Below are 24,407 nucleotides of genomic sequence, written 5' to 3' on the forward strand. Positions count from 1 at the left end.
GCCGCCGTCTTGCTCTCCTCTCTGCGTCTTGTCTTGTCCTCATATCAACCCATCTATATATAGCAGGTCTCTCCCCACTCTCTCGCTGTCTGTGTTACTGGAAAAGTGAGGAGTGGGCGCTGCACTTTGAATGCACAGCTTTGTCTAGGCAGGAGGAGAAAATGAGGCTGGGAGAAAGAAAGGGAGAGGCCGGAGAGGAAGAAAGCGCCATTGACAGACGGGCAAACACCAGTCAGCCCCTGTCCCCTGTCTCTCCATTGTCTCCAAGTGCTAGACGTCAGCAAACAACAAGAATCTGGAGAGAGGGAGGACGGAGAAAAAAGAGAGGGCAAAGAGTCGGGGCTTTGTTTGGGCCGCTGGCCTCAGACCCGGTGAAAGTGCAGGGAGAGGAGAAAGAGGGGTGGGGGATGGGGATGGAGGAGAGAGCACTGGTTTGACCTCGCTGCAGGATCCCCTTCATCCCCTCCTACTTCACTGTAAACAGACAGAAACAGGCCGAGACAGCCTCCCACCACTCCCCATGTAATATTTACATATGAGCAGTGATCACATACAGAGCGACTGCAGATGGCCATGATTCCCTGTCACACACCCTTGTGCTCGTGCCTACATGCCAAGCATTGATTAGCATTCCCTCTGAACTCAATCACATCTCAATGAGGGTGTAATCTAACACATTACATTCATCATGGTGTACTGCTGCACAGAGTTTGCAAATTTGCCCCAAGTTGCCTATTGTTTACCCAATTAATTCACCAGATACTGTACAGCGCAGGTGCCTCTTGCCTTTTTTTGCCTTTTTTCTCCCACTTCAAAAGATAATGTGTGTAATTTGTTTCAATAAAAAACAAAATGGAGAGAAATGGGGGGGAGGGGGGGTGGAGAGGAGGAATGGGCAGGGCCGGGCCTTCACGAGGGGTGTGGTTGGGTATAAACCAGTGGACAGTGGGTTTTCTGTTGTTGTCTTGTTTTGAAGCCCTCTGTCCTGGCATCCTGCACCCCTCCGCTCTCTTTCTTTCTTTCTCCTTCTTCCACTCGCACTCCCTCCAGAGTGGGACTCTTCCTCGACTGACTCCTGTCAGGTCCTGCGGCATCAGTCTTTTGGGAGCTCCGTAGAAGCCAGAAACCATGCTGACGTTTTTGGCGCTGGCGTCGGTTGTCCTCCTGGGAATAGGTAAAAAGAAAGAATGAATCTTCTTTATCAAGTTTTATTTTGATGAGGTCTCAAAGAAGCCCACACTGATTTTCATCTGTTGAAAGTGAAGATGTAGAAATTATCTTTCCACTGATGTGGGGTTAAAGGTTAAATGAGGATGTGATGAGGGCTTTTTCTGTGTTTTCTTCTTTACTGCTTACATGAAAGCTGATGGCCTTGATGATAATAAAAAGGGTCAATACGCTTAGAGGGAGTTGATAGTTTTAATTGATCTTTCACTGAAATGTATTATCTCCATCTACACTGGCTTAATACTAAACTAAAGCATTTTAATTAATATCTTAAAATTTACTTATTGATTAAAAATAGCCATTAGGACACCTGTAGAGGATATTGCTCATCCTCTCAGGTGCATCATGGTAAATGGTCCATGCTTTATAAGAGGAGCACAGATCCTCTTATAAAGCAGGTATCTCTAAGCTTGCAAAAGTTGTTAAAGAGTACTAATATGACTTTTAAACTGATGGTTGGCAGAGTTTTGGCTCTCAAGCAGACGGCTCTCTCTGCTCCCCTCCTGTCAAATATTTTTGAGTTTTTGTCAGAATTTTAATTAAAAATGTCAGGCGTGATTTCATTGACAAGTTTTGCGGTGGCTGGCTACACTAACAGCTTTCGCTCAAGGACGCTCTCAGTGAAAGCTGTGAACTTTACTCACCAGGTGTTAAAAGAGCAAGAGAAAGCTCCAGGACACTTACGGGCATTTGTGTGAATGTACAGTAGCTGTGAGAATATTATGACTCTTGGTGGCCCATTCACACGTTTTACGTGAAACTGAACAATATAAATATGTTGTTCCGGCTAATGTTGGAGTGGCAGGAGTGAGCAGCTCCCAGTGGCTTTGGTGGTTGTTTGAGATGCTGAGTGCATTTTTGAGGGAAGTAAAATATTGATTTTGCAGCCAAAACCAAATTAACATCGATCATTAAATATTATTCAAGCATAAACAGTGCACATGATTAAGCCAACATAATCCATATTAATGGAGAAAATTATGTTCCTCTTTGACTTTTAGAGACTAGCACCAATATTCCAGCAATAATCCAAATATTTACCGAGTGCATGCATCGATGGTGGATATGACACCACTAAATGTGCAGTTTAACGGTGTGTGTATGGGTGCATATCTAAGTATTTGGGATTTATTTTACTGATTTCAACTAATAAACGGTAATGTGAGTGATGCTTTGTACATTTGACTGTCTCGTGATTACAGCGGGGCTTGAAAAATGTTCAGGAATGTAGTGACTTAAGAACATATGCCAATCAGTACAGTGTTTTTAGATCCAAAGTTTATATGTCGATCAGTATGTCCACTCATGTAGACAACTGCAGGCATGGTGTTGTCTTGCTTTTGTCAACAACAATAACAAAATACTTTTGCAGGTTGCAGTCAGACTATGTAGTAAAGCTAATACTATAGAGGCAATATTAAACCAAAAACATATTTACCCCTGAAACATTTTAATCTTATGGTGGTGTGGATGGCTGTGTTTATTTGTGAATTAACCATGTCCACCTACTTTGTGTCTCCCAGTACCTGAGCAGTCCCAGGCCATAGTGATTTACACCGGCTGGGAGCGCCACGCACTGGTGGGCTCCGACATCCGGCTGTCCTGTTCCTTCTTCTCCTGGCGCTGGACCTCAGAGGACGTCACCTTCTCCTGGACATACAGGCCCGATGGCTCCCGGGACAGCATCTCTGTAATATACAAATTCACACACACACAAACTACATAAACTATATGCTATGTATGAATAAATGTGGTACTACACATCATCCTGTAAAGAAAATGCGCTGTTGTATCAAATGAACGGACAGGTTGCTGTCAAGCAGTCACCAGGAGTTTCCCTTCTCCTTTTCTACTTATTTCCCTAAATGAAATTCTGATGTTATGTACTCCTTGAAATTAACCTTTTTTTTCACATTCAAGAAGCTAAAAATAATTATTTAAGGAAATACAAAAACGTCTTTTGTAGCAACAGAAATGTAGACTCACCAACAATGGCTACGTCTTCTGCTAAAAGACTTTTGTTTTCACCATCTCCACCCCTACCAGGCACAAAGAGAAACAAACATTTAGTCCGAGAAGGGGGTTGTGTACTAATGTCACATGGCATGATTTGTGGGTAGAGAAGTCCTTGAAGTTATCTGATTAATTTGGGATCAATTGCGAACTTGGTTTGTGCAGCTTTAATATGAGGATCTCAGAATTTAAACATGACTGATCATTTTTGCTATAGGATGGACAAATGAATGAATTTTGAGTAATTATTAGAGCACTCTCACCAAACTTGCAAATCAGGAAGGAAGGAATCAGGGCTGTGTGAATATCTAACATGGCATCACACTCTCAAGTGCAGTATTCATGTATTAACTTAAAGAAGGAAACAACAAGTGCACAGAAACTTTCTCTCCTAATCTTCTCACTCCTCTTGCTGCCTCACCTGCCTCCTGCTCTTTAATTTCACTCTCCCTGCCCTTATCGTCCTGCCATCTCTCTAATCTCTCTATCTCCCCGTCCTGACTGCGCCTCCCTCTGTCCACCTCCCTTAATCTCCTCCTCCCCAGCCCTACCTTCTTTGTCCCTCCCCTCCTCTCTCATTATCTCCTCCCCTCACCTCCTTCGCTTTCATCCATCTCCTGCAGTGCCCTCACTTTGAAACTAGATTTCTCTTCTCTTTTTTTCCCCCATCTTCTGTCGCTCATTTCTCTATCCGCCTGGACAGATTTACAGTTTCATATGTCTATCTGGTTTCATGGCCCATTTGTCCTTTTAAAGTGTGGTTTTTAATTTCTGAAAATTAGACGTTCAATTAGACGTGTGCTGAAAATTTTAATTAATCGTTTACCAAAATATTAACCAAATTTGACCTTGACCTTGTGGAGTCTGGGGCATCGGCAGTTACCCCAGCTGTACCCCTCTGCCCATTGAGGCTTCCCCCCAAATCAATTAGCTTTTAGTTTGGCTGCTGTCATCTGCCATTTTAGAAGACTTTTTGGTAGGGCTGGGTATCGTTCAGAATTTGTCAGTACTAAAACAATACTTTTTTCGATACCTCACTTACATAAATATAACGGTACGTGTTTTTCTGCAAAACTCTTCTTTTCCATTAAAAGAAAAAAAGGCCAGTTCAAAATATTATATCATGTCTAAAGAGAAGCAGACACACACAAACTTAAACCTAAAATAGTCTAAAGATGGCAAAATTTTGACTTAAAGCTGCTCCAATCAATATTTTATATTAACAATGGATCAAATAAGTCTAATGTGTAATGTGAAAGTTGTCACTCTTACAGAGAATTCTCACCCGACTATCCGGGATATTTTGGCTTCATTACAGTCTATGGGGAGGTAGTGGAGATCCGTCGTCCATCTATATATACAGTCTATGGTGGAGACCAACACAGAGCTAAAAGAGTCAATGCTGGACTTCGCCAGGTAGACAGAAATACGACTCCAAATGAACACCAATGTTGCCCTGCATTTATGCCTAAAGTTTACCATGTCCACTTTATAGGGTGTTCACGGATTGCTTCCACTGCCCCCAAGTGGCCAAAAAAATCAGTTATTGCAGATTTAAATCAGGAACTATCTGATCAAAGAACAAGTAAGCAAGATTACCGATATGACCAGATTTCATTTCAACCTTCGGTATTTGACAGGTTTCAATACTCAGTGCTACAGACACATTTCACTCGGTGCCAAAAAAGGTATTGTGGTTTGATACCCAGCCCTACTTGTTGGTGCAGACAAGACTCCTAAATGTTTGTCATGATCCTGTACATGACTATAAAATATGAATGTAACTCTAGCCACTACAGGGTGCAAAAACCTGTGAGCCTCCACAATTTTTTTTTAACCTCAAATGCAAAATACTTCTGTGTAACAGCCACAAAAAACAGTCAAATGCAGCAGTTACTCTTAAGTAAATACAAATGTTTATGGTGACACCCCATGTATAGACAGTACAATGTCCTCTCTGTCCTTTACAGATCTTTCACTACACTGGTGGTGCCGCCTATGTCGACAACAAGGGCCCGTTCAGGGACCGGGTGGAGTTTGTGGGGAACCCGGGGCGCCGTGACGGCTCCATCCTGATCAAGAACCTGGAGTTCAGTGACAACGGCACCTTCACCTGCGACGCCAAGAACCCCCCTGACATAGTGGGCCGGCCCTCCAGCGTCCGCCTGCTGGTCTTTGAAAAGGGTGAGATGGGAAGGAGTACAGGGAGTTCTGTGGGGGCTCCTCAGCAAAATCAGATTCCCCAGCATGTAAAGTCTAATGCCTGCATTGTCTTACATCTGTGTCTGCTCATTAGCTTTCCACTGAGCCCATATGGCTTATTTTGGTGATTTTTTTTTCATCAGAACCCAACTGTTCACAATTGTTGTTATAATCATTCCAAAGTCTGAAATTAATCTCAATTTGCGCTGTGCATCAGACTCAAGCGAGTACTGTGTTCAGACCAGTCGTCACACTGCCTCGTTTAGAATTCCTTGCACCTCCTGTTAAATGAAATCAATTACAATTTTTATCTCTTTCTCTATTTGAGATTGCTATCACTGCCTCCCTTTCACTTCTTTTCTCCCCCTCCTCCTTGCCTTCTCTTCCCATTTCTCTGTCCTTTCCCCTTTTCCATCGTCTTCCACCGTCTCGTCCCTTCCCCCACCTTCTCCCTCCACGACTCTATCCCTGCTTTCACCTTTATTCTGCCTTATCTCTCCTCCTCTACATCTCCCTCTCTGGCTCTACTGCACTTGTATTCTTCATCTTTCATTCAACCTTTGTTTTACCTTTGCTCTCCTTTTCTATTCTACTTTCATCTCTCATTCCCTTTCCTTCTAGCTTTGTTCCTCGCTTTCCTCTTCTGTTCATTTCCTCCCTCCTATGACAACATATTTTCTTCTCCTGTTCACTGCTTTACAGTTTCTCTTTCTTCATACCTTCTTTTTTCTTCTGAACCTCTCTCTGTCACTTGCTTTCTACTCTTCTTCCTGTTTATCTTCAAAGTCTCTGCATCGGTCTCTGCTCTACCTTCTAACACTCTTGTCCTTTTCCTATCCTCCGTCCACAGTTCCCATCCAGGCTGGTGTGATCACAGGAGCCATCATTGGGGTGGTGCTGGGCCTGCTGGTGCTCATTGTGGTCATCTACTACCTGATGAGGTTCCTGGTGGCGCGCCGCGTCTTCAGCCTCAGTGTCAGGTCAGTGACTGGCCTGTGGCCGGCGGCGCTCTGCCAGTCGGGTCTGTGCCAGGGTCTGGAGCTGAAGCCGGAGCCCATCCCTGGCACTGACACCTGCGTGGCCAAGCTGGCATAGCTGCCGTGCCACGATTTGATTTGGTTAGGTGTGCAAGGTTTAGATTTGAAGTTTGTCAGCTGGGCCGATAATGATCTCTCATTTGGATTTAATCTAAAAGCAGTACTGTATAGGTCCAAAGCAAGATGATTAAAAGTGGTGAAGCAAGGTTTCTGAGTGGATAATCCACTAGATCATGAAAATGATGGATCCATCATCTTGCTTATACCTATCCAATCTTATGAGATCTTAATGCTTCTAGCACCTGGGGGCTGTGTTTGAGACAGGGCCAGTAGATTAAGTTGATGTTCTCTTTATGATGGCTGCCAGGCAATGCTGCCCTGTGACCACTGGAGGGAGAGATAGATTCGACATCCTGACATTGTCTTTCTTTTGTCCCCTCCAGCAAACATGGCAAGAAAAAGAAAGAGGGATCACAGCAGAGACAGGCAAGTTCTCTTCTCTCCTTCCTCCATATCCCCTCCTCTTCCTCTGCCTCTTTTCCTCACACCCTCCATCACATGTGCAGATGACAACACCAAATGCAACAGCTTGGTTTGCTGTCATATTCAGGCGCTAAATAGTAAAATGAAATCTTTTGGAGAGATTACAATAGCATTCAGTGTTTGAATATTTGTTAGGCTCAGGAAACGTGTCAGAAGGAATATTCTTCTATTCTGTTGCAGTGCAGACACACAATAGCACACACATCCAACATGACAGTGCATGACAGAACAGTTTCATAATCGCATTCCCCCAATGCCAGTCCAAGCAGCTTCTGTATGTCCGCACTGGCTCCTTCTGGAAGCAACATATCAACAACAAAATAACATGCCATTCAAACTCTACCCGGCAAACACTAATAACAATGTTCAAGCTGTTAGAATTCTAGTGCCATCTCAGCATTTGAGGTGCTTTAAAGCCCGTACTGTTCCTTCCTTCTCTCTCTCTCTCTCTCTCTCTCTCTCGTGGCCCTCACCCCTCCTTCAGCTCCCGCAGGGGGGCTAAACAGCACGGTGCAAGTAAACAGCCGAGGGGCAAAAATCAAACCAGCGACTGTGAAATGGCTGAGGCCATGTCACGGCCCTAATGCTATTGCTGTATTGAATGGAGACTGTGATTTGCTCGCAGTGGGGAAATGGACGGGAGCTGCAGATTTCGCTCACTGGGAGTCAAATGAAAATCATTGGGCCTATTATGGTCTGGGTTGTTATCAGTGGTTTTACACTGCTGCACACCAAGGATTTGGGGTATTTTTTTTTACCCTCGATTCCTCATGGGAGTGTGATAGCCTCAAATGGTGTATTAATCAGACATTTTGGTGGCTTGTATTCTTTTGTGAATACAAGGCATCAGGGCAAGTCCTGTTTGATTACTCCTTGGTAGTGTAGGGGCTGGATGGTTGCGGGGGGGTGTATTGTAATCGACTGTAAGCCTTGCATGCTGATAATGAAAAAAAAGGGAAATCAAGGGACTTGAGTTCAAAACGCTCCATCCATCCATCCATTTTCTACCGCTTGATACTGAGCCTATCCCAGTGAAAGGGCACACCCTGGACAGTGGCCAACTCAAACACAGGACAAGGACTTCACTCACACATTCATTCAATACGGAGTTATCAATTAACGTTTCCGAGAGAACCGGAGAGAGAACCCACGGTAACACGGGGAGGACATGCAGACTCCACCCAGAGAGATTGTGTGAAAATCGAACCCACGAACCCACGCTTATTGGGAAATGAGAGCCACAAGCACCCTTCAAAAACGAAATAAAAATCAGCTTTGAAATGAGAGACAAGCAAAGATATCGGAGACGAAATATCAAAGGTGTCATTGTGACAGCGCGTCATTTAGCCGCAGGTATAAGCTAATGTAAAACCGAAGCAGCAACTGTGGCTGCGGGCTTCCGCCGGCGGTTAGGAGTGCACCATCTTGCCCCTGTGGCTCAAACCTAGGGGGCGACACCAGTGAGGGCCAACCCTTCCCCCTCCCTCAAACAATTGCGCTCATTCTCATCTCCACGGAGCCCCTCTTCCTCCCTCTGTCTTCTTCTTTCCTTTCTACTGTCGTATGATTGTCAGGTTACTCTTGAGCTGCAGTCAGTTGCTCTCAAGTGCCTGCGGCGGGTGACAGTGCATATATGAATAAATAACTCGCCGCCAAAAGGACACTGAAATATTTGACAATGTTGTCATTTACAGTTACTCTCCTACAAGTCTTGGCTTAGAAGAAAAATATACAGCAAAAACAGCTATTCCATCTGAGCCCAAACTGCCTTATTATATATATATATATATATATATATATATATATATATATATATATATATATATATATATATATATTATATATATATATATATTTTTTTATTTGCAGAGCTGATTCCTCTCTTAAAGCTACGCCGCACACAGAGGACTCATGGGATTTTATACTGCGCTCATAAGTGGTTGTTTGATCAAATAGCCCTTATTAGGAGGCTCTGCTGACACAACACTATTTTGTATCTTCTTACTTACTTCTTCGTTACTTTCTGTTTGCTGGGCTTGCACTACAAATCTCCAAAAGGCTGTGGGTGAGGGAGTGAATGAGGGAGTGAGTGAGACAGAGAGACAAAGGAACCCTGTGGTGTGTGCTACTCCCCATTAGGTGGAGTTGTGGGAGAGGAGTTTACCCCGCAGCCACACACATAAGAAAGCTCACAGGAATGAACACACATACTGTACTGGAATGATAATTGAGTGCACTCGGTATCGATCTGAGCTCACATACACGCATACACATGCACCCCCATCTCCCTCCCCCCCTTTACTTCACTTCACTTCACTCCCTCGCTCTCTCATTCACATCCCTCTTATCCGGCCCCCTGTCTCCCTCTCCTCAGTCGCATCCTCCTCCTCCTGCTCTCCTTCCCCACATCCCGCCTCTCCGTGCCTTTGACTTCCTCGCTGACCATGAGAGGCATCTATCTGTCTGTAATTCCCCCTCTCCTCTTCCCTTTTTACTCCTCCTCTCGCTCTGTCGATCCTTCCTCCCCACCACCACCACCACCACCACCTCACTCCCTTTCCAGTGTCTCTCCTCTCCCTCCTCAGGTCTTCTGGGTTCTGATCTGCTTCGGTTCTGGACAGAAAATCACTACCTCTCACTCTTCATCTACCTCTCAATCTCCCTCCTCACCTGTCACCGTCTCTTTTAGTATGCAGCAGGGGATGCAGCCACTTACCTACCTATCTACCTCCCCACCAGTCCCTCCTATTTTGCCACTGTACCCACATTTCCTTTGAAGTGTGTGCAGCCCCTGTAACAAGGGTGGTTCTGCATACTGCCTAAGCAGGCTCAAGTGTGTTTACGAGGCAGCCCCATCATTAGCGTGGGAGCTCTGCAATACATTGCACCAAAAACAGAGCCTATCGTGGGATGCATAATGGTAAACAATACAATGATGTATGAGAGAATGTAAGTATGATCGAAGGTAATGACACCGGATGGGCTGCACAGCATCCCCGCCGAGCCGGATGGTAGCCTAGCGAGTGTACGCCTCGATTGCTGTCTTATCAGAGTGCTTTTGCACAGTGCATAATTAAAGATGATACATTTTCTAATGCAACCAGTGGGGTATTATTAGTCAAAGCTTCAGTGGGTAGAAGCTGCCTCTGGTGTGCTTTCCACCGTTGACTAACCTGATGTATTTCAGTCTCCAAACCACAGATCCAGCATGCTTATTATTCACTCTGTCAATAACACTTTACTACAGAGTACTGGCCTGTAGTTCAACCTCTGGAAGAGTATTAAAAGTACACAGTATTGTGAAAACCATTAAATACTGTATGTGTGAAGTTTCATTATGCCCCATCAGAGCATTATTGTGTGCTTCTGATACTTTTCAATAGGTTAACTCACAGGTTAATGCACTAGAATACAGCTATTGTAAAGTTAAGTGTTACCTTGACCTCATCTCCTTTCTGTCCAGTCCTTCCTGATGGATTTGTTGTGCTCAAGTAAAGTCGCACTTTACTTCCTTTTTCCTCATTCCTCCTCTTCCTTTTTATAGATTTCTCCTTAGAGATGTTTTTAGACAGTGCACAGACAATATACAGAATGAGTGGGAGTGAATGGATGAATTATATAAGTTCTAGTTAGTTGAATATTTGAAGCTGTGGTTGGCCTTTTTAAAAAAAGATCACATAGCCAGTCAAGGAGGTCCATCCCTGACCCACAGCTACAGCAAAATGGTCTACAACATCTAGAACAAATAATTTATTCCCATGTAAACTTTAATTATTTATTAAATAGCCCAATTATATGATTTGTAAACAAATATTTCATTTCCATGTAGTTCCCCCCTCTAAATGTGCTACAGCTAGTCCTTAAACTTTTTCGTGTTATCCTAAAAGTCTAAATGTTTCAGAGACCCAGTATGCATGGATGTGTTGATTTGCAGGACAATCAGCATTTACTGAAGGTGTCTAGATTGGACTAAATTTGGTTGAAAGGTGAAAGTTTGGAACAAATTTTATTGTCTATAGGATAAGCCCCTAGAGATGCATCATCTTGTTTTCAAGAGGGTCCTGACAAGATATTGCATTTGCACAATGTATGCATTTAGACAATTTATGCACAAAAGCACAAGAAGAAAAGAAACAAGAAAAAACTAACAAAAAAACATAATTTGAATAACAATAACATCATTAGTATGACACTAAATCTGAGGTTAAAATTAACATTTTTTCAAATGTGAAAAGAGGTTAGGGTTAGGTTGGTGAGGCTATGAATTTTATGTGTGGTGTTAAATTATCTTGGTTTCATATAACTATTGTTTCAACAGAATTTTAATGACTAAACTAATACTTACTGGGGACTGTGACAAGAATGACCCAGAGGGAAGCCATTTTGTCTACAAACAAGGTCATTTTTAAAGATGTGTATATAGGGCCAAAGTATCTAAAAATAGTGAAATCCCAATAAGAACCCAATCTGGTATACATTGTTTGTGTGTGTGTGTGTGTGTGTGTTATTGATCAATTGTCACTCAGTTGTCACAGGTGTATGGAGCCAGGTGTATGGAGCCTACCACTGTGTCCCATCCTAACGCATGGTTACCTGTTTTGTCACCCCCTTACAGCTCTGGACACCGCCCCCCCTCACTTGCTACCCCCTCCCCTAAAAGGACTGTCTCTCTACGTCCTCACCCCTATATGTCTCTATGTATGTCTGACTCTCACCTCTTCCTCCTAAATGTGTTTTTCTCTCCTCCTCACACAGCTCCACCCTTCCTGCTAACCCCATCTCTCATCCTCTCAACTCTAAGGCACCCATCTCACCCCTCTCTCCTTGCCCTCTCTTTCTCTCTCTATCTCCCTCACACTCCTTTCCTCCTGAAGTGACTCTCCTCCCCTGTTCTCCCCCCGACCCCCTCTCCCTCCTCCCCCACAGGGCCCCGTGCCTCCCGCCGACCCCTCCAAGGTGAAGGCGGCCGCCTCGGAAAAGAAGAAGCAGGAGTCACGCAAGGATAAGAAATAGGATACGGGGAGGGGCTGGGGCGGGCTTGCCGGCCGGCTGCTTCAGCCCGTGCGCCAGGCGGTGGCGAAGGCTCAGCCCAAGCAACAGCAGCGAACCATAGTCAGAAAGACAGCAAAGGTGGGGGGAGGAGGGGAGGACGGCTCGGGCCGGGTGCTGATGACCATCGAGCTGGAGCTGACCCGCAAAAATGGGGAAGAAGGGCCCGGTGGTGAGGGAGGGATAAGGAGGTCCAAACCACTTGGCCTCCTCTCCCACCTTGCCAACCAGCTCACCTTCAAATAATAGACCAATAGGAAGGCGGGGGAAGCCATGGGGGTAGGGAGCCGTCGAGGATAAGAGAGTGGGAAGTCTACTGAGAAGACAGCAGGAAAGTTAAACCACAAACCTACTTTACGCCCACCACAACGCCAACCTGAGTCCCTGAATAAATGAGTCAAATCATATCAGCACTTGTCACAGGCTGATGACTGTAGACGCAGCTATATGGGCCGAGATCTAAGATGTCGTGATAATCTCTTACACCAGCCAGCACCCCGAGTACTTTTGTCAGGTCATAAGATATGCCATTTGAAGCGAGACCCTAAGACGGCTGGGTTTGATAACAAAATCTAAAAACCTGCTCCCCGAGTTTTGCCTTTCTGGTTCCTTTCATTGTGATCCTATCCACTGAAAAAGCTTTCTCCAAGTGCGTCCGATACGCATCACGAATCCCAAGCTGCGGGGACAAGCCAATTTGCTTTTTTTCGGAGGCGCCGTGTCAAATTCTAACTTTCTCCCCTCACACTGATCTTCATTCTTTTCCCTCTCCTATCCCATTTCTTCCTCTTTCACTGTGAATTTCCTGACTTTCTTGTTAATTTAAATTACAGAAGTGATTTATATGCTAACTGCTCTATCCTGTTTCTCTTCTTCTCTCACTTCCCCTCCCTCTTTTCTTCCTTTTCTTTCTCCTATAGATAAAGGTCTGACTTCTCCATGACTGCCTCCACTCCTCTAGTCTGCTCCTTCCTTTTCTGCCCAGCCTGATGCAACCCCCATTATTTCCCATTATCTCTACTCTTTCAAGACAGCACTGGCTGTAAGAATAGTTCTAGTATATCAGTGGCAACAGTGTCAAATGATTTTTACAACGTCTCATCGGAGACCCTATATGCACTCATTGGGCAAACTGTAAAACTGTTTAAGGCCTAACTACGCACATAACATTCTTAAGAGGAACCCGAAAGACGTCCCACTGTGTTTAGAGTCCCCTGAATCTTCCCCCTTAATGTTTACGACTCAATCACACACACTGAGCGGAGCTGTGAGTGCACTCTGGACTTCAGATAGAGAAAAAGAGAGACAGAGAAGGAGAGGTGAGTGATAGTAGGAGAGAAATATGATTCCTGCTCTCAGCCGGCGTAGATAGAGGTTGAAGCCCTCGAGCTCGGGGTGATTCAATCCTCTCACATTTGAGCTAATGGAGGTTGTCGCCATGTCCCTGCCCTGGCTAAAGGGGGCTATTTCTGGCCCTATAAGAGCGTACGGGCTTACGGTAACAGCTGCACATTTTTCAGCCAACAGGGGAGGGGGGGAGAAAAAGAGAGAGAGGTGAGCGGGGTGGGTGGGGGTGGGGTGCGCCTGCTGTGCTGCTTGTGCCTGAGTGCATGAGACTGTCCGCTGTTGACTCGACGGCTGGCGACTGACGACCTGGAATGACGTCACGGCCCCCGAGGGCTGGCGGACGCGCACAGGAGTCTGACAAAAGGGCCAGGAAGAGGTGCAGATTCCGTGCTCTGAGTTATTTTAGGTCCAGTTAATCCACTCGCACGCTTCTCCTCGCCAACCCAGGGCTAATTATTTTAGCACGTGCTGGTAACGAGATATCTCTCTCTACATCTTCCTCTCTCCCTCCCTGCCTCCTCTGCTGTCTTCACTCCTCTGTGTTTCAGTCTTCATCTCTGCTCCCATCTTGGGATTCATCTCCTCCCTCCAAACCCCTGTTTCGTTCCCTCTGTCCTTACGTCTTTGGCTTCCTTTATCTCTTCCTCTTCCTGTCGTCTAGTGACTCTGCACTGCATTATTCCCCCACAGAAAAGGCCTATACACAATCCACTCCACTCTTTAAGCCTCTCCTTATCTGAATGCCAGGCCTACAGCTCAATGCTCTGCTCCTCTTTGCTTTCTCTTCTGTCCTTCCTCCTCCTCCTCCTCCTCGTCCTTCTTCTTCTCATTTTCAAACTTGTTGACGGACATCTCTCTCCCTCCCTCAGTCTTGCCCAATGATCGACGAACGCCCTCTCGTTTGCCCTTCAAAATGCCAACTCCCCCAAAGGCATGTCCCCCTGCCAGCCCGCCTTCCCTCCTTCCCTCGACTCCTTACTGTCTTATTTCTGCTGGTTCGAATGCCAAAATGCTCTCCTCTGCCCCTTACTGGCAAAGGAAGGAAACACATGGGCAGAAATCCGCCTTTAGTTCTCACTGAAGACGCCAAACAGAAACTTATAATCTAGCTAGCTCTCTTCCGGTCGCAAATACGACGCGTGTTTTATGTATATGTGTGTCTAGTTAAGAGTGTTAAAAATGAGATTTGATATAAAGCAAAAAAAACAACATTATGTCACCCTAAGTAAAGCAAATAATAAGACATTTTTTACATGTGTACACGTGTAAGAATATGTTTATCGAGGCAGGGAAGAAATGTAATTGTATTTGATGGAATATGTAATTATATTTCTGACCTTGCGTGTTATGGAAGGTACTGTGTGGCTGTCTCTTTGGTGCACGTTTTATTCCGTGACAAAGGGAAATCGAGGTTGTCGTGCGGCGTCAGAGAGAAGATGAGGGGTGGATAAGGGTTCGGTTAGCCTCAGATTCAGCGATGTGGCTGGGGAGAAAAAAAAGGGGAGGAAGGTGCTTGCTGTGGGAGAAAGCTTTGGAGGAAGAGACTTATCTGGCGTGTTAAGCCAAGCCAAAAATCCATATGTATCACTACAGATAGAGCCTGCTCTTCCCCCAGAGCTTTCTTTTAAAGGTGCTCCTTCCCCAACCCTGAGCCAAAGATGGATTGCGATCTGCGTGCTTGATATGCAGGGTGGATAGTGTAGACTTGAATGTTCCTTTAAAATTCATAACGGGAATGGAGGTGCTAAAATCCACATCTTTATAACTGGAGATCTGTTTCACTAGTCGCTGTTTAACTATCCAGTCAAATGGATTAGTTAGAATGTTTTCTTCTTTTTCAGCAAGCCACACAGACACCTGACATAAGACAAACAGCATTAAAAGGCCTTTTAAAAATGTTTTGTATGTATTATGAACTGTATTAGTCATAGTTGCACAATAACCTTCCTTTATTTGAAATGACTGGAGCTTCTTTTTTTTTTTTTACATTTATTTTAATGCTTGTGATAATTCCAGAGCACTAACAACTTTTGATGACTCTGTATAATATGTTGTAAAGAGAACGTAAATAAATATTAAAGCCCCAAGCGCAGCTGTTGTCAACCGAAGACAAAGTAAACCCAGCTGAAAATGTCTACAGTCTTCTTTCTTTCAGTTCCAAGCATTGTGTAAATCTGTCACGAATGTCTCTGCCAAGACATACTTTCATGAACTTTTCAAAAGAAGGAAGTCCTTCCAAAATGAGATATCCACCATTTGAAATATTTGAATACTCTGATGGCATGAAAGTAAAACTTGTGATAGAATAGCACTAGCCCTTTTAGCTATCTAAAAACATTTGCATACACAATAAGAACATTTTAGAGGACGTGATCTGGAGGTTTTAAATGCTGAACAATGACTACCAGGTGTTTTTCTTTCAAATACAAAATTAATTTGGTTTTGGAATTAAACTTTGAAACTTATGCTTCATGGCAGCAGGTGAGGACTAAAATGATTTCACCTCATTATGCTCTTTGTTACCCAACTACCAAAAAGTAATGATGACGAACTGAAAATAAATGCTCTGTGACCATCTACAACCTTTTCACATTTTACAGGGTGACAAAACGAGCTATAATTTTCAGAAAGGCTTAATTTTTTCTGACTTAACTTGCAGGCTGGGTTCAGTGAGCATACATAACCTTTTCAGAAATGCTCTGCTTCATAATCAGACAGTTACACACAACCACAGTCTTTAACTGATGCCCACTGACCTGCTCAGCTACAGCACCTGAATAGCTGGCTGAGGGGGTGATGGCGTGCATTGCTGTCAAGTCAATTTTATTTATAGCCCAATATTACAAATCAAAAATTTGCCTCAAGTGGCTTCACAATCTGTACAGTACAAGACACCTTCTCTCCTTTGAACATTGCTGTCTGCCAGTGTCTGTTTTGATTCTACCATTTGGAGTCACCAAAGTCAGAAATGTTCAAATCCTACACATAGGGGCTTTAAAGTTACTATGGGTAGAATTGATGTCATTATAGCACCTTTCAAAGAAATAGTTTGACATCTTGGGAGGTGCAAATATTTGCTTTCTTGCTGAAAGTTAGATAAGAAGAATGATACCACTCATGTCTGTGTGGCGCTGGAACCAGTGGCAACATTTATAAAACGGACATATGCAGTAAACCGTATAAGTAGTTATTTATAAAACCTTACTTTGACGTGGAAATGATCTTATCTCTAAGTAAAGTCTAGGCTTGTTAATGTTCCTGCTGGTTATGTAGGGGTATTGCAGTTTGGGACCCATATGCGTCCAAGCCTGTGGTGAACTTTGCATTAGCTTTATGAACAATGTGATAAGAATTATCAATTGAAGGTGTGAGGAATTAATTGCCAGACGCAAGGTGTTTTGAACTGAGTGCATGAACTATTAAGTATTAACAGAACAGGATGCAATGTTCTATTAATAGTGTGTATAATTAGTACGAAGTAACCATGGCTGTTTTTGCTATTGGAAGACACTGAGAAGGTTTTTATGCTCAGTATCTTTTATGAAAGAATATGTAAGCACAACGTCGGAAATGCTCTTATGACTAAGTTCAAGTATACATTTTTATAAATGGGCCCCTGGCGACTATTAGCTTAGCATAGCTTAGCATAAAGACTGGAAGCAGGGGGAAACAGTTAGCCTGGCTCTCTTCAAAGTTCAAAAACATGCCTAGCAACACCACTAGAGCTCATAAATTAACATGTTAACAGAAATGTTAAAATAGTAATTTGAGGGAGACTAGAGGGAGTTATGTTGTTTAACCATTTCTTAACAAACGACTTCCCAGAGTCTAGTTGTCACCATGAGGTTGCCAGGCAACAGCACATAACTCCCCCTAAAACAAATTGTCATTTTTACATTTCTGCACATGTACAAATAAAACAAATGAGATAAGTGTTAATTTGTGAGCTTTTTAGGTGCTGAAAGATGTATTTTCAAACTTTGGACAGAGCCAGGCCAGCTGTCTGCATCCAGTCTTTAATGCTAAGCTAGGCTAAGCTAATTTCCTCCTGGCTCTACCGCCGTACTTAACACACAGGCATGAGAGTGATATTGATCTTCTCATCTAAGTCTTGGCAAGATATTGAATAAGCATATTTCCCAAAATGTAGAACTATTCCTTCAAATTATTCTGTTGGTAGAGTTTTAGTATGTAGAAAAATGAGGCAATCCAGGTGCAGTCTATGTGTTGCTTTCAGGCCATTCATCTCAGTGTCCTTGGGACGGATCCTCATCAGCTGTCTAGATTGACAGTAAGACATTTTCAAAACCTACTATACATAGGGCTTTAAGGCGAGACTACCGGTATGTAACTTTTGCTGAGCAGCTGCCACAAGTGGCAATTACAGGATAAAGACAGAGTAAGTTGCTTGTTTTAATTTTGTAAGGCTGAATGAGCAAACCCATGAGTGTACTGAATTGAGTAAGGGTGTGTTATATTGCTTATGAATTCATAGTGTTAACTTTCTCATTCTTATACCTCTTGACCCATTCAAGTTTAAATTGACCTGTTTTTTTTTAATCTGTTCTTTTAATCCTGTTACTTCTCTGGCTGATCTTATTGCTAAAATTTGAATTTGTATATTCATATCTCTGTGAAATAAGAAACTTTAATAAGAAACTTTATTCATATTGAGTTTTTAAAAAACCCCAAAATATGCTAAACTCTAATCATAAGGACAACCAACCAAACAAGCAAGCAAATATACCCTTGAAAAAAACATTTAGTTGGAGAAAAAATCTTGAAAAGGAGCACACTACAGGGGCTCATAGATACATCAAAGGGTACAGCTCGTACAGGACTAGAAGCAGTGCAATGTAGGAGGAGTCCAAATGTAAAATCAACTCTAAAACTAACTGGCAACTAGTAACAAGACATTTGGTACTTATCTGACACAGGCTGCATCTGATGCGTGGGCACAGTGGTGATGACCTGCCTTATGGTCTAAATATGTTGGACTTTAAGCTAATTGCAGCATTACACTGGCAGGAGCCACTTTGAATTCAAGCAGAAGAAAAACATTAAAATAATGTTAACAGTTCATCTTTGAGGATCAGTTAACAAATGATTAAGCCGTTTATCACAGGACTTATTTGCAGGACAGACCTGAGGATTCAGTCTGTGCTCAGAATCCAGACAGATGAATACTCTGCTTCCTTTTCATTATTAATCTTTTGGGCCAATATTGGTCCCTTGTTATCACGTTTGTTATAAATACTGCATGTTATGTAGAGTGCAAGGTTTCATTTGTTCTGTTGACAGCAGTGATTGATTGGCTGTTGTTCTCCATGGAACCATGTGTGTGTGGGGGTGGGGACATATTGAGCAGGTGCAGGTACACACACAGAAACCCTGTGTGTGTGTGTGTGGTGGTGGTGGTCTGGGTGCAGAGAAACCCTGGGATAGGAGTGGAGGGGGGGTATACGGCTCAGGTTACCCCGACAGGAGGGAGCAAGAAGAGAGGGAACGGGATGTTTGGTGTGGGGGTGCCAGGCCCAAAAAAAGCCACCAGTGTCTTCCACAAGGGGTGGGGGCGGGATGTCTCAGCTGTGGTGGGGCCCCTGAGTGCTGTCCTTCACATTATAACCTGCCGACGTCTGAACATCCAGCATGGGCAAAGGGGTAAGTTCTCTTAACTGTTTAAAAATAACTTTGAGAAATTATCTCCATGTTTTTTTTTTTAATTACACTCATGCCCTTCTTGTCATAACTGAAAGGATGAACATGACTGTGACATTATGCGTTCCTTCTGTAGCTTATGCACAGTAACAGCATATGGCGTGGACATGCATCATGGAAAAATACTGAGATTTCTAGAAGCGTCTGCAGGGCTTGATATCTCTGAGCATCAGACAGCTCCTTTTTTAAGACAGTAACATCTCAGGATGATGGCTTTTCTCCTCAATAAGTTTTGTTTCCAGGGTTGCTATTTACTTGGGTAATTACGTAATTTTGTTTTTATTCTCTCCATCAGGCCCATTCCATTTAGCTTTATAGGAGGACAGGCTGGTAATCTTCCACACACACAGTGGGGGGAAATTGCTATGCCAGACACATTTCAGGCACTCCATCGGCTCTGTGCTCCCTCTTTGGCTCTTTTTGATTACTTTTTCACTGTGTCACTTGCTCACACTCTCCTCTCATTCTGTCTGTGTATACCTCCTTCACTGACATGCACACGTGCTGCTAAGAGGAGACTGACAGCAGCAGATGATTTCCATGATGCACTCTTCTACCAACTGTTCCTGACACACACACACTCTCTCGCTAGCACAAATGAGGAACACACATGTTGAGAAAAAAAGATTTTCTCCTCCATATTCAGTGAACGGTTTGCCAATAGTGCCAGGAGATTAAAATGAACCAGCATACACAAAGTCCATTGTGCTCACACTGATGTTGTAATACATGGCTATGAATGTTGGCTAGACACAATGTGGCTACAAGCATGTGACTTTTCCCACTTACTTCCTGTGGAGGTTTGGGATGATAGCCTACGGGCCTGATGTATGGTAATCTGTCTCTCTTTTCCCCCAGTGTGGTGCTGAGAATGGAGGGAAGAGGAAGAAGAAGGACAGGGACTTGGATGAGCTGAAGAAGGAGGTGGCCTATGTAAGAAAAAACAAGCTGTCACAGCTTCAACCCACACTCACTCTGCACAGTGATTGATTCCATCGCTGCTGCTCCCAAACGATCCCCAAATAGTGTTACGCCAAAGATACCAGGTTATTTAACAAGGCTATAAATGAAAACAGTGGCCCGTAAAAAAAAAAGGTAATCAACCTGCTTAGTGTAGTCAGTTGTAGATGAGTTCTAAGCCAGCCTGTCCTCTCCTATCTATTCCACCACCCTCTGGCTGCTCATAAAGATACTGAATAATTTGTGGGCCACCAACAGTGTAGTGCAGAGTTTTTGTCTTGTGCAGAGCTGTAGCTCTTTGAGGTGTTGTCAAAACGCAGCCAAGCAATCCCCATGAAAACTGTGGTAAGTTTTGCTGCACGTAGTATCTCTGATAAAGCAGCTCTTGGCAATTATCAAGTTGGCCTGTGTTGTACTGTCAACACTTAGGAGTATTTTTTGTGATTACTTTCATCAGTCTGCCTCATGTACTTCTTCAGTTGGTGATTTCCTACATTTTTGTCTCAGAAATCCTTTAAGCAACCACCAGACAATGGCTGATCAATATTGGGTTAAGGGGCATATAAATAAAGCCTAACTAGCAAACTGTTTAGTGAACACTTGGGCATATAGTTGATTGTGGCCAAATCACTTGCAGCTACATTTCAGTGTGGTCCTCTGAGGCTACTGTAGATTTTGGTGGATTTCTCCTTGTCTTATCATTGAGTGAAGAAAGTAGCCCTTCATTCTGTGGGACTGACACCATCCTGACAGCTGGTAGCTGAAATTTTTGTTGCTACAGTACCAAATTCCTCTTTAGCTACAGTTGAAATATCTTGAGGTGGCATTTGGCCAGTTGTACAGGAATAATTGTACAAACATGCCACCAAACAACAAAATTAACTTAGAAACACAACATACATTGCTAAGCTCTTTCTTTTTTTACTGCAAACCTACAGTTTTCAATGGGTCACATTTTCACTTCTGGAGAACAGACAGTTTGCTCACCTCTAATTCAGATACTCTTTGACCTCTTTGATCTGTCATGAGGAATGAATCATAAATATATATACAAAGCCCCTGAATCCATGTCAGATAGAGAGAATAAAGTATTATCTCAGCAAGATGGAGGTGTGCAATTCATCAGAGCTACACCCTCACAATCTATTTGACCATTACCCTGGTCAGTTATTAAACTTCCATTTACAGCTGCAGCCATACTGCTTTAGTTGTAATATTGTGCTATGTATAAAAATAAAATAAAGTTGACTTGCTTCAGTTCACATAGCAGAACGTTGAATGCATTGCTGTAAAATAATGCAGTTTCCCATTCATGATATATCAAAGACAAATTCTCTTGTAAATAATTTTACTGGGCTCTGATTCTGTTTACTGTTTCTTTCCCACTGAAGCACAAATAAAAAGGAACATTTTATCCCTGCAGGACGACCACAAATTAGCTCTGGATGATCTGGGAAAACGCTATGGAGTGGACCTCACACGGGTAATGACACACAAACACAAGCACACCCATTTCCACATGCACACATGCACACAAACACACAACAAAGAGTTGTTGTAATATCTCCTGCAGAGATGTAATCTCTGCTTGCCTCTACTGGAAAGCAACATCCAAACTGAGACCAAGCATTACTTTGGTCAAGTTAGATCCACCGTAGCGTCCCCAGCTCACCTTGAGCCTCATTCATCTTTAATCCCTCAATCACACACACCCACACACACATACACTTTTACGCAACAATTCCTACAATCCCATACACAGGCAGATACAAACACATCACAAAAGTCTTTATGCTGTTAAGACATTTGCTGCTTACCTTAAGTTTGAAATTGCAGGTGTAGTGAAACTGATTTTATCTTTTTAAGATTAGTGTTTGAAAAAATAGAAGGTGGGGTGCTCCGAAAATATCACAAGCTGTAAAAATCTGCTAAAGCTTGAAAGACAGCCAATTTGAGTATTTTCTCAATATAATTAAATTACAGTATTTCAGGTATTTACATGGATTTTCTGTAAATTAGAAAATGACACTATGAGGCATAAAATCAGGAAAAAATGTTCAATAAAGTTACATCAAACAGTTTTGTGGCATAAAGCTGTTGATGAGGAGAGTCACCCAGTTTATTACATACTGTGGTGTTAAATAGGCCAGGCAGGAATACTTGATGTTCTGCAACTGTAGCTGTAAAATAGCTTTTTAAGCCTTGGTGAAAATGGGGCCGTTGTGTTGTAATAAGATTCCCAGCGCATAGACGAAAAGACATTCATTCCTAAAAATTGTTCTCCCTCAGGGCCTGACCAACGCCAGAGCTGTGGAGATTCTGGCCAGGGACGGTCCAAACGCCTTGACCCCTCCCCCCACCACCCCGGAGTGGGTCAAGTTCTGCCGTCAGCTGTTCGGCGGCTTCTCCATCCTTCTCTGGATCGGTGCCATCCTCTGCTTCCTGGCCTACAGCATCCAGGTGGCCACAGAGGACGAGGTGCCCAATGACAATGTGAGAAACTGCTTGTAAAACATGCACGCATATGTACAAGCACACACCTTACATATTAATCACACAGGGAGAGATGCAGGTATGCAAAGACAGCTACAGTTATAATACAGGTACAGTAGACACAAAGACAAACACAGGGGCATATGCATGCAAACACACACACCACCTGTATGCACCTATAGATTTATCTGTATTTTCAAGATGGAGGTTTATATATATAGATACGTATGTAGGCAGGCAAAATATACACACATTGTTCATACTTACATATTGTACATATGCACACCCTAAACCAAACCCAATTTGAATTCTAATCTTAACACTGAATCTTCTTCCAGAAGAGGTAAAATGTTGTTAATTTGGGGGATTTTGCTTACCTTTTATTCTTGTAGTTTGGTCCAGTATCACAATATTAATAATAATATATTTTCAACGATATGGTCAATATATGTAAAAAATCACATAAAATAATTCAATAAATAATCAATGTTTAAATGCATCAAACAATTCACGTATGTAAAACAATTCCTTTTTTTCTTTCTTTTTATTGAGGTTCTGAATCAGTTTACTGATTTAAGTCGCTGAAGTCGGCCATAGTCAGTTTAATGGTTGTTAGTTAGGCAGAAGGGAGTCCAGGCCAGAGGGGCCCACTTTTATGACTGTTTTGCATATCTTGATTAATCTCTTGATATTGTCATTTAGGGTGTAGGTCAATTTCTCCAAAGCGATCTTCAACTGAAGGAGCATCTTTGGAAATCCAACGTTTTAGGATCTTTCTTGCAATGTATAACAATATTCCAATTCATTAATATTCCAATTAATTAATTAATTTGGTCAACAGAATTTTGTCAAATGATAACTCAATATGATTAAACCATCTGTCATCTATCATAATTCCATTGAAAATCAAGAAACAGTAATATAAAATCATTTCAAAGCCCTACACATATAAATATACACACAGACACACTTACTATGCATAGTGTATGTCCTAACTTAAACCAAATCCTAAATCTAATCTTAACCTTAAACCAGAGAAAGTGTCACATAAAAACAACCGCTGACACTGGCATTGTTCCTGGCATTAGCACGGATAAATACTCTGACCAAATGGAGCCAAGCAGCCATCCATACTGCACTTTATGGCTCTGAGGCATTATGCAATCATCATTCAGTGCTCTCCAAACCTCAGACAGCATTAAACCCTTGCATAATATACAGTAACATACAGTAGATAGACACACGCACATGCACACACGTTATAACTTTAATCTCCCCACGATTTAATCTTCAGTACTGAGTATGTACAGCTGGATGCTCTGGTGAGCTACTTCAAAGCCCAGACTGCATGCAGCTTTGGCACTTTGAGCCTTTGCATAATGTACAAGCAGTTATTTAAGATGAAAATCTACCCTAACAGAACTTTACACATTGCTGTTGTCGGATTAAAACTTAATATAATAATAATAATAATAATAATAATAATAATAATAATAATATACATTATTTTGATGTATTTATTGAGCTGAAGATCTTCTTCCGTTTGAGAAAATGTTTTACCATCTCCAGGCTTCTAAAAGTGCTGCTGAACTGAAACGATTTACTGCCATATTTTAAAATTCATGTTTGCAATCTGGAAATTAAGCATTTATTCTTTCAGTCCTTTAAATTTCCATTTTAACTAGATTCAAATGTGTCACCTGCCTGGACAGATGTTGCTCCAACAATTCCATACAGCTGGTGAACAAGAACAAGTGTCCCCCGAAGCGAGAAGAGGCAAAAGAGCTGAGCTTAAATCTGCAAAAACAATGTGTAGAC

General features: G+C 42.7%; 2 protein-coding genes across 5 annotated transcripts in view; both read left to right on the forward strand.

The window, feature by feature from the left end:
- Positions 1 to 948: 948 nt before the first annotated feature.
- mpz (myelin protein zero) lies at positions 949 to 15,541 on the forward strand. 4 transcript variants are annotated; one of them, XM_044220725.1, is made up of 7 exons: positions 950 to 1,174; positions 2,751 to 2,917; positions 5,211 to 5,424; positions 6,293 to 6,422; positions 6,923 to 6,965; positions 11,949 to 11,978; positions 12,992 to 15,541. In XM_044220725.1, exons 1-7 carry the CDS (start codon positions 1,129 to 1,131, stop codon positions 13,001 to 13,003), a joined length of 642 nt encoding a protein of 213 aa, XP_044076660.1. In that variant the 5' UTR covers positions 950 to 1,128; the 3' UTR covers positions 13,004 to 15,541. The 4 variants fall into 4 exon arrangements, with proteins under 4 accessions (XP_044076659.1, XP_044076660.1, XP_044076662.1 ...); XM_044220724.1 differs by having other exon boundaries at positions 949 to 1,174; positions 11,949 to 15,541; XM_044220727.1 differs by lacking the exon at positions 11,949 to 11,978.
- A 3,394-nt stretch (positions 15,542 to 18,935) lies between these two features.
- Positions 18,936 to 24,407, forward strand: part of atp1a2a (ATPase Na+/K+ transporting subunit alpha 2a) — a 34,678-nt gene continuing 29,206 nt past the window's right edge. Inside the window, exons 1-4 of the mRNA XM_044220723.1 lie at positions 18,936 to 19,079; positions 19,995 to 20,069; positions 21,520 to 21,579; positions 22,386 to 22,589. Of these exons, the coding sequence (XP_044076658.1) occupies positions 19,068 to 19,079; positions 19,995 to 20,069; positions 21,520 to 21,579; positions 22,386 to 22,589 (351 nt within the window). The 5' untranslated portion in view covers positions 18,936 to 19,067. The remainder of the gene's footprint in view (positions 19,080 to 19,994; positions 20,070 to 21,519; positions 21,580 to 22,385; positions 22,590 to 24,407) is intronic.

This window comes from Siniperca chuatsi, linkage group LG13 (assembly GCF_020085105.1).
Source record: "Siniperca chuatsi isolate FFG_IHB_CAS linkage group LG13, ASM2008510v1, whole genome shotgun sequence".
Classification (NCBI taxonomy): Eukaryota; Metazoa; Chordata; class Actinopteri; order Centrarchiformes; family Sinipercidae; genus Siniperca; species Siniperca chuatsi.